The 12,759-nt window shown below is 41.8% G+C and overlaps 1 protein-coding gene across 4 annotated transcripts in view; it reads right to left on the reverse strand.

Moving 5' to 3' along the window:
• The window catches only part of UBR4 (ubiquitin protein ligase E3 component n-recognin 4), a 68,302-nt gene that overhangs the window by 48,314 nt on the left and 7,229 nt on the right, over nt 1-12,759 (reverse strand). For all 4 annotated transcript variants that reach the window (XM_052691787.1, XM_052691786.1, XM_052691784.1 and 1 more), the window contains exons 12-34: nt 12,606-12,705; nt 12,387-12,524; nt 11,779-11,896; nt 11,172-11,359; nt 10,483-10,642; nt 10,265-10,350; nt 9,202-9,371; nt 8,734-9,016; nt 8,089-8,221; nt 7,827-7,906; nt 7,174-7,302; nt 6,497-6,679; nt 6,159-6,281; nt 5,840-6,069; nt 5,084-5,208; nt 4,400-4,497; nt 4,097-4,254; nt 3,272-3,481; nt 2,149-2,250; nt 1,531-1,631; nt 844-1,042; nt 432-620; nt 42-105 (exon numbers count right to left, since the gene is read on the reverse strand). In XM_052691787.1, the coding sequence (XP_052547747.1) occupies nt 42-105; nt 432-620; nt 844-1,042; nt 1,531-1,631; nt 2,149-2,250; nt 3,272-3,481; nt 4,097-4,254; nt 4,400-4,497; nt 5,084-5,208; nt 5,840-6,069; nt 6,159-6,281; nt 6,497-6,679; nt 7,174-7,302; nt 7,827-7,906; nt 8,089-8,221; nt 8,734-9,016; nt 9,202-9,371; nt 10,265-10,350; nt 10,483-10,642; nt 11,172-11,359; nt 11,779-11,896; nt 12,387-12,524; nt 12,606-12,705 (3,367 nt within the window). The remainder of the gene's footprint in view (nt 1-41; nt 106-431; nt 621-843; nt 1,043-1,530; nt 1,632-2,148; nt 2,251-3,271; nt 3,482-4,096; nt 4,255-4,399; nt 4,498-5,083; nt 5,209-5,839; nt 6,070-6,158; nt 6,282-6,496; nt 6,680-7,173; nt 7,303-7,826; nt 7,907-8,088; nt 8,222-8,733; nt 9,017-9,201; nt 9,372-10,264; nt 10,351-10,482; nt 10,643-11,171; nt 11,360-11,778; nt 11,897-12,386; nt 12,525-12,605; nt 12,706-12,759) is intronic.

The following is a 12,759-nucleotide window of genomic DNA, read 5'->3' on the forward strand; positions in this document are numbered from 1 at the left end:
GAGATTTGTTTCTGCCAATAAAACAAAGCCACGTGCCTTACCTTCCCCTGCATGACGTTAGCATTCATTTTTTCTACAACGTTCTTTTGAGACAGGTATTTCTTGCTGTAACACATAGAGAAGATCATTACAACTAGTGGTCTTTGGGAAACTCAGTTTCCACCTTAATTTCAAGCACTGAATTTGCTCTAGCTCAGCAACAGGAAATGTACCAATGTAGTGATGACTTAAACCTTCAAGAGTGGAAAAGATGACAAAACCATGTTTGTTTGTTGTGGGGGAACACAGCCTAGCCTGCCTCACACACCTTATATCCCAATCAACAAAATGAGTGTGCATCAGTAAATATGCACTTCTGTTCCTGTATGATCAGAAAAAAAGACATTTAGTTGAAGCAAATGAACAAACAGCAGTGTACAATTTGCTCTTACCATTTGCCTAGCCAATCAACAGCAGCACCATGAAGCTGGAGGTGTCCTGCACCTTGTCCTGCACTAGCCAAAGTCGCCATCACAACCATCAGTTCAGGAAAGCCTGTGCCATCACCGTTGGCCAGCATTTCTGTTGCCATTGGTATCAGAGTACTCAGCAGAACAGTGCACACGCCTTCTCCGACTTGGCTAATAAAAAAAGTGAAGATCTCAGATGCTGCACATCACTTACAGGAAGGGCAGCTAAGGCCCACATTGCAAGAACACTGACCCAGCAATGCCCTCATAGGCAACAGCTGTGCCCCAATCATCTTACTTGAAATCTGACAAAAGGAAGCAATCGGTAACTCAATTAATTTACATAGCTAGAGATTGAATCAACAGTGCAGAAAATAATGAAGCTGTACTTCACCTGTTTTCCCGAACAATGTAAGTTGTCAAGAGTTGCAGCAGCTGCCTGTTCTCTTGGACAACATCCAGTTGGTCTGAATCTTTGGGTGGAGACATGGTCATCCTGGTTAACCAGGCCTGGAGGCGTACGGGCTCCACACAAGCCAGCTGAGCCAAGGAGCCACAAAGTCGCAGCAGGCTGGGGTTGGGACTCTTCTCAGCTGATGGAGAAAAGCACAGTGAGTGACAGATGCTAATGTGAATGTGTTTGAAGGTGGCTTTCCCTCTGTCAATGGTCCCACTCAGATAAAAACTTTACTTGGAATGGGGAACTGGTCAAAGCACCTGCTTTCTCTCCTACTTAGGAAAACCAATCAGCTATAAGAAATGCAATTTTTTTCAGGATGCTTCACTTATTCTGTAACATGAGCTCAGACATAAATCATCTTCATCTTTCTCTAACACTAAAATCAACTGTTATCCAGTACCAAAAGGAAAAAGAGCCAAATAAACTTGGAAAGCTTAAAAGAGGAAGTGAGAAAGGAATGAGCAACACACAGAGGTGACACAAAACCATTAAAAGTTAAGAAGTCACTCCAATTCCTTTTGGAGTTTTTCTTTTAAGCACCTTCCTATTGCAGTCTCTCCAACCCAACAACAGCAGTAGGTAGACAAGGAGATGACAGGGATATTCAACACAACCACTTACTTAACTGGAAGAGTTTGGTGAAGAATTTTAGTACTCTGTTGCAGAACTTTGCTGAGAGGTTTTCATTGGCTGTTGCCATCATGATCTGGACCAATTCTCCACTGTATGAAAGGAGTGAGAATTAAAGCCAGCTTTACAAAATAGCCCCAAACCAGAAAACAGTCAGCTTTCCAATAGGGGAAAAACTTTCCTCCACTTATCTTGTCACAGAACCATTGTGGTGTTAGCAATTTCCAACACAATTAGTCTTCATAACTCTAAATTATGCCAATACCCCACCTTCATCCCTGCAATTAGCCATCTCTTGCTCTGGGAGGGACTGAGAGAAATTGGGATTTCACAATTTAAACTGCACTGTCTTACAGTACAGAGCATCTCTCATAAAACTCCTGATGCTTTTTATTTCACCAGACCTCCACTACGGTCACTACAAGGATTTGCTCATGTTTTACTTGGAATGACAAAATCCTAAGTCATTTCACTCTCCTGCACTGCTTGAAGGCTGTCCTGTCCTTACACAGGTCTGCACTGCTCTGCACAAAGGCATTAACATTCCTGAAGAGCTGACAAACTGAAAGAAGTGAAGTGTTTGGCTTACAACTTTCACACAGATTTTACCTTTCTGAAAAGAATTCCTCCATGGCTTTTCGAGCTTGGCTGCTCTCCAGTTGTTTCTCCAAATGCTGTAAGCATTCCTCCAAGATGGACTCATCCAGGCCACTGAAGATCAAAAAATATATATTAGTAAGAATATATATAAGAATAATTTCAATAATTGTGAGAGCCAATAGAAAAATAAGAACCAACGTTGCTAACACAATTCTAACAAACCTTCCACTAGCTATAAGAGATTCTCCTTCCAAGAGATAAGAGAAAAGCAACTGATCAACAAACATCACAAAGACACCAACATATCCACCAGATGATCAGGAAAAGAGTAGCACACACTGTAGGCAGGCTACACAGTAGCTTAGAAATCTAGAACAATCTACATCTTTCCAGCTCCTCATGTTACAAATTCCTCTAACTTGCTGTTCTTTTACACTTTAAATCTTTCAGAGTTACTCCACCATTCTCTACTGTGCTCACCCTCACTCCACAACACATACTGCAAGCAAAATCCAATTATTTCTACATTCCCTAACAGGAGGCTCAATAGATCTCCTTCTGAATACCCTCCATCCAGAGAGGATCAGTGTTAAAAAGATGCAATATCATCACGCCTAATGGTTTTATGTTTCAGATGGGCAGAATCAACATCTGTGCACCAAGCTTATTCTCTCTATATACACAGCAAGTAAGGGGTGGGAAGGATAAATCTGGCTAGTTGGCCATGATAAAGAAGGGATTAGCCATCCTTATAAACAGCAAGAATAGAGACAAAGGAATATAAAGCAAGTTAGGTCGGCATCTCCAGCTTTGATTTGGTGCTTGTATTTACATAATTTTCTATTTGATTAAATAAAAAACTATCCAGATACGTACATGATCCATCCAGAGTTAGAAGAGATGATTCAAATCCACGCTGCCTAAACGGCAATGCTGAAAATTCTGGTGAGCTGAATAAAGTATCTTACATTTTCAGTCAACAAGTATAATAGTCTTCACCAGATAAAAATAAGCTGATTTTTCGCCTCTCTGTCTTGCTACTCAAGAAACTACATTGATTTTTAAATATACTGTAGTAATTCTTTGTACACAGCTTAATTGGAAGAGAACTAGAAGCCACACAGTCCATTACCTGTTTGGATCAGAGTGATGGGCCAGTATGTTATAGCATCCTGTGATCAACTTCTCATAAACACGTGCCAGGAATTCATCTGATTCTGCAGGACCCAAGATCCTTTCTAGGGAGTTGCTGCTTATCTCTGCCACGCTCTCCGTGCTGGTCTCCAACAGGAGGGGCAACAGGGAATGAATCACCTGTGGTGGGTTCAAATCATCTGACCAGCTTGAAAAGAAAAGAAAAGTAAGTAATTACATGCAGTGTAGACAATTATTTTGTTTGAAATTATCTTAGTGTTAAATGCCTGGAAAGAACAATTCTTTCATGTCACTTCTTTCTCATGCTTTGAAAAGATCACACAAATGCATGAAAATAAAACACAATCAGATTTGATCAATATGGCCTGAGCTAATGATAGAATCATAGAATGGCCTGGCTTGAAAAGGATCATAATGTTCTTCTACTTTCAACCCCCTTCTATGTACAGGGTCATCAACCAGGCTGCCCAGAGCCACATCCAGCCTGGCCTTGAATGCCTGCAGGGATGGGGCATCCACAGCCTCCTTGGGCAACCTTTTTCCAGGGCATCACCACCCTGTGTGTGAAAAACTTCCCTGTCTTGTGCCTCTTGAGAAGCACTAAGTGTTCCTATCAAGGACTCTACCTACCACACCAAGACTGAAAAGCTATTCATTCAGAACTGCACAACAAACGTAGCATAGCTTAAGGCTCAGTTCAAAGTACAGAGCCAGTTCAGTAAGTGTTCCAACAGAACAGTCTGATCAAGACAGACATTCAGAAGATCAGAAGCAAGAATCCAATATAAAAAACATCACTTACACAATGAGATCCCCAGTAAGTCTGACCAAGGAGAGAAGGGTGTGCTTTAGGGAAGCTGCAAGAGGTAGACTTTGGCTGCAGAGAGTTCCAAGGTGGGCAGCCTGAACTGCACTGATGTAGCTTTCTGCAGGGATTGTGTCATTCGCAAAGGCGTTGCGCTAAGGGTTGAGACACACACATGACAATCAAAACAACCTGTGTTTAGCAGAAAGACAGACTACTTGCCATTCCCACTAATTTACAGAGTTAAGATTATTTTATCCAATTTATATTATTGGGCTCAACCCACGAGGCTGGACTCACCCACGAGCCAATGTTTGGAAATTCATTGGTATGAATGTTGTTCCATGAGTCACATAAAGTCTGCACAGCTGATGGTAAGTTCTGAACAAGCATTGGACCTGCAATCAATCCAGAATTGTAAGTCACTGGGTAATACCATGGGTCCTGTTGAAAACAAGAATGCTTCTAAAAACTGTTTAAAACTAGATCATGAGTTAACCAGGACATAATTGCAGCTAAGTTAGACCTATTATCCTGCTGAAGGCCACTCTCACACTTTTCTACCAGTCAAAAATACTCCTGAAGTTTGCAGCAGCTTCTTTCACTTCATTAGTACAAGAGACGTGGCAAAAATACAAATTCACAGCTGTCTTCAACACATTACTGTTTCACATCTTGCCATACGCTTCCATGCCATTCTGTGGAGCACCAGCACAGTTATAAAAGCATTTCAGTAAGCCAGATAAGCTCACAAGTTAGTTACTTTTTCAAGGCTTGCCCCTCTTTTTCACCTGCTACAATACTAAAAAGAACAGACTTCTCCGCGTGCTGCTGGATAATACAGGATAATACAGTGATCTGAACACAGTGGTAAAGGAAAAAGAACACATTAGCCAGCACACAGCTTTGAAGCTGAACGTTGGAAACATTGCAGAAAGCTTCACCTGTGCACAAAAGGAAATCTGAGCTCTGCAGGATGCTTACCTAGAGTATTGGACTTGCAACGGCTGGATCCAATGGCCAGGACAGCAGCATAACCTCGTAGCTTCTCTTCAGAAGGTCTGTTCTCACTGGAGCCCTCCTCAGAGAGGCTACGTAGCAAGTAAGATCTGCATTCATGAGGGAAAGGATTCACTTCAAGGAAGCAGTTCTGCATTTCATAACTAAATGTGTCAATATGGTGACAGATAAGAAAGCAAACTTGTGAAGTTCTGCCCCGCACTTCATGTGATACCACTAAGAGAGTTCGAGGCTTTTATCTCCTCTAAGCTTCTTACCAGCAAAAGCATCTGCTCAAAAGAAAAAGCTGATTTACTTTTGCTTTCTTCTACATAGGGGCTAATGAGAGTTTAGAAGACTTCAGACTCTTAATCTAAGAATTAACACCCCCCTCCTCTCTCTGATGGTCTCTGACAGTCTCAATAATGAGTGAAATAACCTTAAGCAGCACTGTGCTACAGAGTGGTAAGAAGAGGTTTCATCTTTGAAGGAAAAGCTGATTTTACAAACTTGCAGGAAAATCTTGAAAGATTACTTAGCTACTTAGAAATAATGACCACATTACAGCTTGAATAGCTTTGTCTTCTTTTAAAAAACAACGGTCAGTCTGAAGGATCTAAGTTAGAGTAACTGGACTGGACTATTAACAGACCAACCTCTCTCTGCCAAAACAACAAATAAAATAAAAACCCTCACGTACAGAAGGAAACATCATTTCTATCAGAGATGCCATGGATTTACCTGGTAAATGTAGCATAAGTGTCAATAAGCTGCAGTGTAGCAGGTAGGAGGTTCTTGGTCATCTCTGAAGACTTGTGTGGATCAGTTTCTGCAGCTAGCTTGGTAAAGTGCTCATCTAGAGAAACCTGGATCTTGGAAATTGCAGCATCAAGGGTGTAAATGGACTGCAAGCTGGGAACTTCGTGCAGCTGGAGAATAGTTGTGCAATCGATGCCACAAAATGAAGATATCTTAAAATACAAAGGAATGGAACTGTAAGTGTAAATCACTCCACCAGAACAGACGTTCCATGTGCACATTTACATCTGCATCAGTTCACCTGTCGAGCAAAGTATTCTTCTGCTATTTCCACATCATATTTTACTGAGCTGCACTTGTTGGAGGCCAATTCAATGAGAGAAGCAGCATGTTCAGCTTTCATCCCCTGCTTGGTAAGGTGATCCTACAGATGCCAGAAGAAGACCACACTTCAGAAGAGCTCTATAATTAAGCATTCTGCCAACTACCAGGCTAGAACACTTCAAAAACGCAGACAAGTTCCCACTTCTCACCATGCCCACACAACAAATCCCACATGCACTAAGCACAGAACAAGAAACTGACATTCTTACTAATAAACAACATTACAAAACAGCCCAATGAAGACAAGACTGTAACCTTGATCCATGTGACATAAGATGGGATTCGCAGGCGAGAAGACCAGCGCAACGTGTGTAAAATATCACATTCACTCATCTCTGGTGTGTTTGTAGCCAACTGATTCATGTAGTTTTTGGATGGAGGCAATATCCCCAGTATCCGCCACAGTATCAAGAAGTAGTACTGAAGTGCACAGGCTTCCTAAACAAAAGCATGGTTGGATAAATTCGTAAAGGAAGATCACAGTTTCCAGCATTATAGCTGCTCAAATTATCTCATCAGGGCTCTAGACTCATAAACTAGAGTCATAGACTCATGTAGATGTGCTAAACTGGGCGAACGCGTGGTGAACTGAATTTCTGTCATATTATGCAATGAGGCATAGAAGGAAGAGGAGCAAGAAAGAAAAAAGAAAAAAAAAGAAGGATTACACAAGATTTTTCTGTCTCATCATATTCCAGGCAGACCTACTGGCATTACCAGGGAGGAACAGTAAGTCTAAAACATGCTATAGATTAAAAATCCTCCAGTGATATACCACCACCAAAAAGATTACCATTAGCCATAGGATTTTTAAGTTCTCCATTACTCCAACCACTGTCCAGAATACTTTTAATACTTTGTTGAAAACAATAAGACTGAAAATCTGTTACTCCTCAGCACAGACAACACTCCAGCAACACATACAGTCTTACCAGTGCAGTGACATTTTTGTTCTCTTTCCTCCTGAGTGTATCAAACTGTGACCCTGCTGCAAGTAGTGAAGTCAGCGCTGTGTAAAGCTCATCATACTTCATAGTCCTAGAGAAAAGGACCTCACAAACCTGCAAGAGATTACAAGTCATGATCACTGTTTTGCATCTGCACTTATTTTTACTTTCTGTTAAGTATTCAAAACGCCCACATACCAAAACTATGCAAAACGTGACTTCAGGAAGTTAATTCTGTCAGGTGTTCTGAGAGAATTTGATCAAACTAATGGGAAAGTAACCCTACTTATCATATCTTTGCCTCAGATGTTTCAGCAGCACTGAGAAATAACTGGGGATATGGTAGGACTCTGCTTTGCAGCATAAATAACTGAATCGTATGCATTACAAGCTGTCCAACACAGCTTCATAGTAGCACATCTGAATTTGCAAGTGGACTTCCCTGACACACAACTCAGTGCAAACAAAGAATCCCACATTATCTTACTCAGCCACTACTCTTCACTCCATTTGGATAAAATTCCTGCTCTAGCCACTGCATCAGGCCCTTCCTTCTCATCAGTTTGCCCTGGCACTTCTCAAGCCAACGCTGCCCTTGGAAGGCTTACAGAAAGGTCTCTACATATAAATCCCAGTACCGTGCTATCCAGACGGTTCAGGTCATCTTCAGAAGCTTCTAGAGATAGGATGCAGTAGAACCTGGGCTGTGGAACTGCATCTGGAAAGTGATAAACAGCAATAATTTTGTTTAAAATCGTTCAAGCATAACTACATGCATTTTCGTCTGTTTTAAGTATGCCTGTCAAAGGCAGGAAAATGTACCCAGGCCATAGGAATGGCTCACACTTATTTGCAAAAGCAAATCTTGGAAGAAAAAACTGCTCACGTGTTCTTTCTTACCTGATGAGCAGTGTTTGGTCCAGTTTTCTTCCACCTCCTTAAAACCATGATAGAGTGGAACAGAAGTTCGTCTGCTACTGTCCTGGGATCCACTCACCCAACCAATGGGTGGAGTCAGCAAATTATATTGCACCTAAGCAGAAAAGCATTAAGTCATTAAGCAGGGGAACCACAGTAACAAAACAAAGAGCCATAAAATACAAACAATCCCATTCCTACAACAGTTTTCTCAGCTTCTGAGGGAAGCCCTGGATCCTACCTAACAAGCTTCCAACTACTGAAAAAGCCTCACACAAAATATTAGCATCTCATTAATCAGAACAGTGTCATAACTCAACAGAGACAAGCTAAAGCAAGAACAGTGCATACAAGGCATTTGAAATGGTGTGTGAATACCCAAAATAGCCATGAAAGATGAAGGCAGGGCTTTCACCCTGACCTCAGCGGGATTTATTAGGACAGCAGTTACATCACAAATGCATGCTCTAACTGAATCTGCCATTAGGAATCAACAACTGGAGTTGATCTCTTATTATAACCTGAAAGATTGGTAACAAAACCAAAGAGATCAGAACACACCAAACGATTGTCTGCCACAGATCTCTGCTGAGCAATGAACTACATTTCAGCATCACAAAGTTTTACCTGTTCAAATAAGTACACGGGGGCCTTGGAATACTGATGGAGCAGATAGTCAAACACCAAGAGCAGGCGTGCCACAATAAGCGGTACAGAACTTTGCTGGGTGTCCATGTTCACTGTCAGCTCCACGATTGTCTGGATACAGAGCGTCATGATCGACCTGCGGCCCCTCTCAGAAAAGTTGTGAAAAATAAGCAGCAGCAGCTGGAGATGTTCAACGTTCAGATCTTCTGCGTCACTGGGAAGGGTCCCCTGCAAGGCATTCTGCTTCAGCGTGCCCACAAACCTGACAACAGGACAGAAAGTTCATGCACTCCTTTTCTTCTCGCTTAGATACGTCTTGAAGATCTCTTTAACCAGAGCTTAGAGAAATCTTTTTATTGTTTCATTTTTCTGCTTGTTCTTCTAATCAACACTGGCGATTTCACAAAGATGATGACTGACTTTCAAGTTAAAATAAAATTATCTCACCTTTCCCAAACTTTAAGGCATTCTGGGACATCAGGGTCTCCCTGGGCAGTGGCTTTATGCTGCCAAATGAGGAGAAGTCTTGAGAGCACCGACAAACTTTGGGGATGGATGTAGAGAGGCCATGGACCTTCTGAGAAAGGGGCAACCCCCAGCTGCTGAAGAAGTGTGTTCTGGAATAAAGCAGAAACTTGGTGAAAAGAAGGAAGTCCTGCCTGCTTTCTTTAATTAAAAGCATGATTTGAATAAAGAATATTGTTCCCAGAGATTGAAAAGAGCTAATACAGCAATATTTCTCTAATCCTAAATGTATCACGTAGCTACTGAGGATGTTTACATTGTCATTTTGCCACCTAAAACACTACACACTTTGAACTTCAGCACCAATGCAGGACAGAATGGCATTAATGATCTCTACTCATTCGCCACAAAATCACAGCAGGACAGATTAGGCTTTGGCAGAATCATACAGATCAGCCTGCAGTTGGTGCTTCAGCAAAAAGGTTGTTTAGCTGCTTTTGGGGGAAAACAAAAGCGTAAAAAAAAAGGTTTTTTAAACACAGACAACTAAAAGTGTAGGCTCTGAATACACTGATTGGCAAGCAGCCCTACTTACAGTGTTAGGTCAGGTCAGCCCATGACCCAGCAAAGAAACCTAGAGGCTACAGAGTTAGCACACGAAAGCAAAGGGATTAACTTGATTCTCCTGAGAGAATTCCAAGGCCTTTTGGCATCAATCCTGACAGCAAAGTAAATCTGCAGGAATGCCTCTTGCTAACACATGGACAGAGGCAAGTCTCCAAAACACAACACACAAACTCACTTCTCCTTCAGCCTTCATCACCTTCAAAATTCAGCGGATTAACCTGAACTCTGGATGTTAAGCTTATGCACTGCAAAGTGTCATTCAACTTGGATCCAAAATATCCCAAGCTCTGTTTGAAAAATACCATTCTCTAGGGCCAAGTGGAATCACAACATGCTACTTCAGGTGCAGACTCCACACAGAGGCATTAACAGACACCAACATTTGTTCATTTCATTTATATATTCATCATGGCTTTACCTGCAAGGCAGGGGACTGAAGATCTGAGGTCACTAAGGAGTGGTTGAAGTGGTACAGTGCAGCAGCAAACTCCTCATCTGAAGTGCCTGTCATACAGAGATCGAGACATTCACTACTGCTGCCGTCCCATATTTATGATTTCTGTATGGAACTATGAAAATAGACACCTGCAAATTCTGCTATCTGTGCTTTCTAACAGAGAAGTACTGCTCACTCACCCTTAAGCCCATCCTTATCCACTTCTTTGATGATGCTAGCAAGTGTTGCCATGTGCTGCTCCGAAAGAGAGACGCTCAGGTAGTTGCGAATGAAGTTATTCCTGGAGTTCAGCATAGAAGAAGTGATAAAGTTCAAAATGTTTGAAGCCAGGCTCAAAAACTGAAAAGAAAAAAAGAGAAACACGCTGTAGAAGCAACAAAACCCGAGGGAGTATAAGAAAACATTCAAAAAGCCAGAACTGTCAGCAAAACAGATCAAGTTCCCTAATAACATCCCTGGCAGCAGAGAGCAGATTTACTTTACTCACTGCAATGCAGCTCACTGCACTCGGTATAATTTTAGTAATTCTCCAAAAAAAGTTTCAAGTCTCCAAAGCTCTTGGCAGCAGAATTTATTTTTGTCTTTCCCCAACGCTTACAGCGTTCTATCAGCAACTTAACTTACTTATAGCTCTGCCCTCATTTTCCCTCTTCCTTTGTAACCCAAACTGATTCTTTCAGTCTGATTCCCTAGCAATAACCAATACAGCAGCAATATTCCACTTGATGGAGGAGTAAACCAAATACACTTCTTCAAAACCAATCCTCCATCAGCAGTATACTTAATACCTGACATTTATCATGTTACCTGGCAACCCCAGCTAGCTACAGCACACATCATTTCATCAACCCTGGAGACCTTTCCATACCAATTCTGGATCTTTGCGGCTGGCCAGGATGTTCCCATTCTCTCCAGCAGTCTGTTTGTTTGGGCTTTTGACTCTAGGAGAGCTCTCCAAAGGGGGTGGTGGAGGGGGTGGTGGTGGGGCCACTTTCTCTTTGCTTGGAGATATCGTCTCTTCAAACCACTGCCCAAGGATTGGTTCACTGTCATCATCTGACACAGGAGGCAAAGAAACCAAAAGCACAGGATTGTAAAGAACCACCTCATGCAAGGGACTTGGTACAGTAAAGGCCTGAAGAGCTTCAGTGAGCAGACTTAAGGCATCTGCAATCTTCATTTCTCCCTTCCAGTCACAACGCTCAGCAGTTTTACAGCAGGAATTTACAAGAAGAAATTATTTCCACTCTCTTCTCAAGCAAATCCTGCCACATACCAGCCTCTCTGGCTTCAGTTTACATAAAAGAGTACAGTCAGCACTGCTTCTGCCAAACAGATCTCACAAACTGCTTCATATTTTCAGCATTACATGTTATTTTAGCCCAAGAAGGCAAAATCCCAGTAGCCAGGTTTCCACAAAATCGGAAAAACAGCATAAAATCCTGACTTCATTTCTTTGTTGAAAACTCTATTACCTTGGCTGCTGTCCTCCTCAGTGCTGCTAAAATCATCCTCATAGTAAGTATTTGAATCAGTGGAGGCACTCGCATCACTGCTCATGGAGCCCTTTCTCTGACGCTGCAAGACACACGCCTTACAAGAACAGCAGAACAAATTCAATTTTAGGATTATGAAAGACAAGAATTTGAAAACAAATTATCTTCCTAAAGCATTTTAATTTGCTTCCAGTCAATTCTAGTCAAGCGATTTATTAACAGTTTCCTCAAGATTCCTTTCCCTTAAAGTTGTATCAGAATTTATGCAGGATGGCTGAAAATAAATTATGCATGCTGAGAATTTAAGCAACACTTCAAGTAACAGCTTTAACATGAAAGCATCTGTTCTGAACACAGCCTTTTCATCTTGTCGTTAAATTCACAAATGCCACTGTGCTTACAGAGCTATTTTGTTAGAACAAGTTTGTCAAATTCACCGTCTCCAAACGAGGAGGGAGAGTGCCTTTGGTTGACACTGACAGAATTCTTCTTTGCATATTCACAGATTGTAAAGAGAGAATTTTCCATGCAAATGACACTCAGTAGGAGTTGCTCAGATACCTCCCTAGCTGCACGTCAGTTCCTACCTTTCTGTATGATGTAGACAGCAAAGTCAGCAGCAAATTAGTGAGTGGCACAGAATCTATCAGCCGCTGGATTCTCTGGATCGATGTGCTTTGAGCCATGATATCCAGCACTGCTGGTGGGCCGTCACTCTCCCAGCCCTGGAGGATAGCAGTGAAGAGAGAATTTAAAATCTGTTTCAGTGGAGAAGGGCAAGTGTTTCACAAGAACTACCTACACACCTTGTGCAATGCCTCCACTTGCAGATCTTGAAAGAGGGATGACAGCAATTTGATGGCATGATTTGCAAGCACCACTGACAGAACACCAAACCCTTGATGTCTACAGAAAAATAAAAGATAAAATGTAATTGCAGGGGGGAAAAAAAAAAAGCAG

Source organism: Tympanuchus pallidicinctus, unplaced genomic scaffold (genome assembly GCF_026119805.1).
Source record: "Tympanuchus pallidicinctus isolate F22 unplaced genomic scaffold, pur_lepc_1.0 scaffold29, whole genome shotgun sequence".
Lineage (NCBI taxonomy): Eukaryota > Metazoa > Chordata > Aves > Galliformes > Phasianidae > Tympanuchus > Tympanuchus pallidicinctus.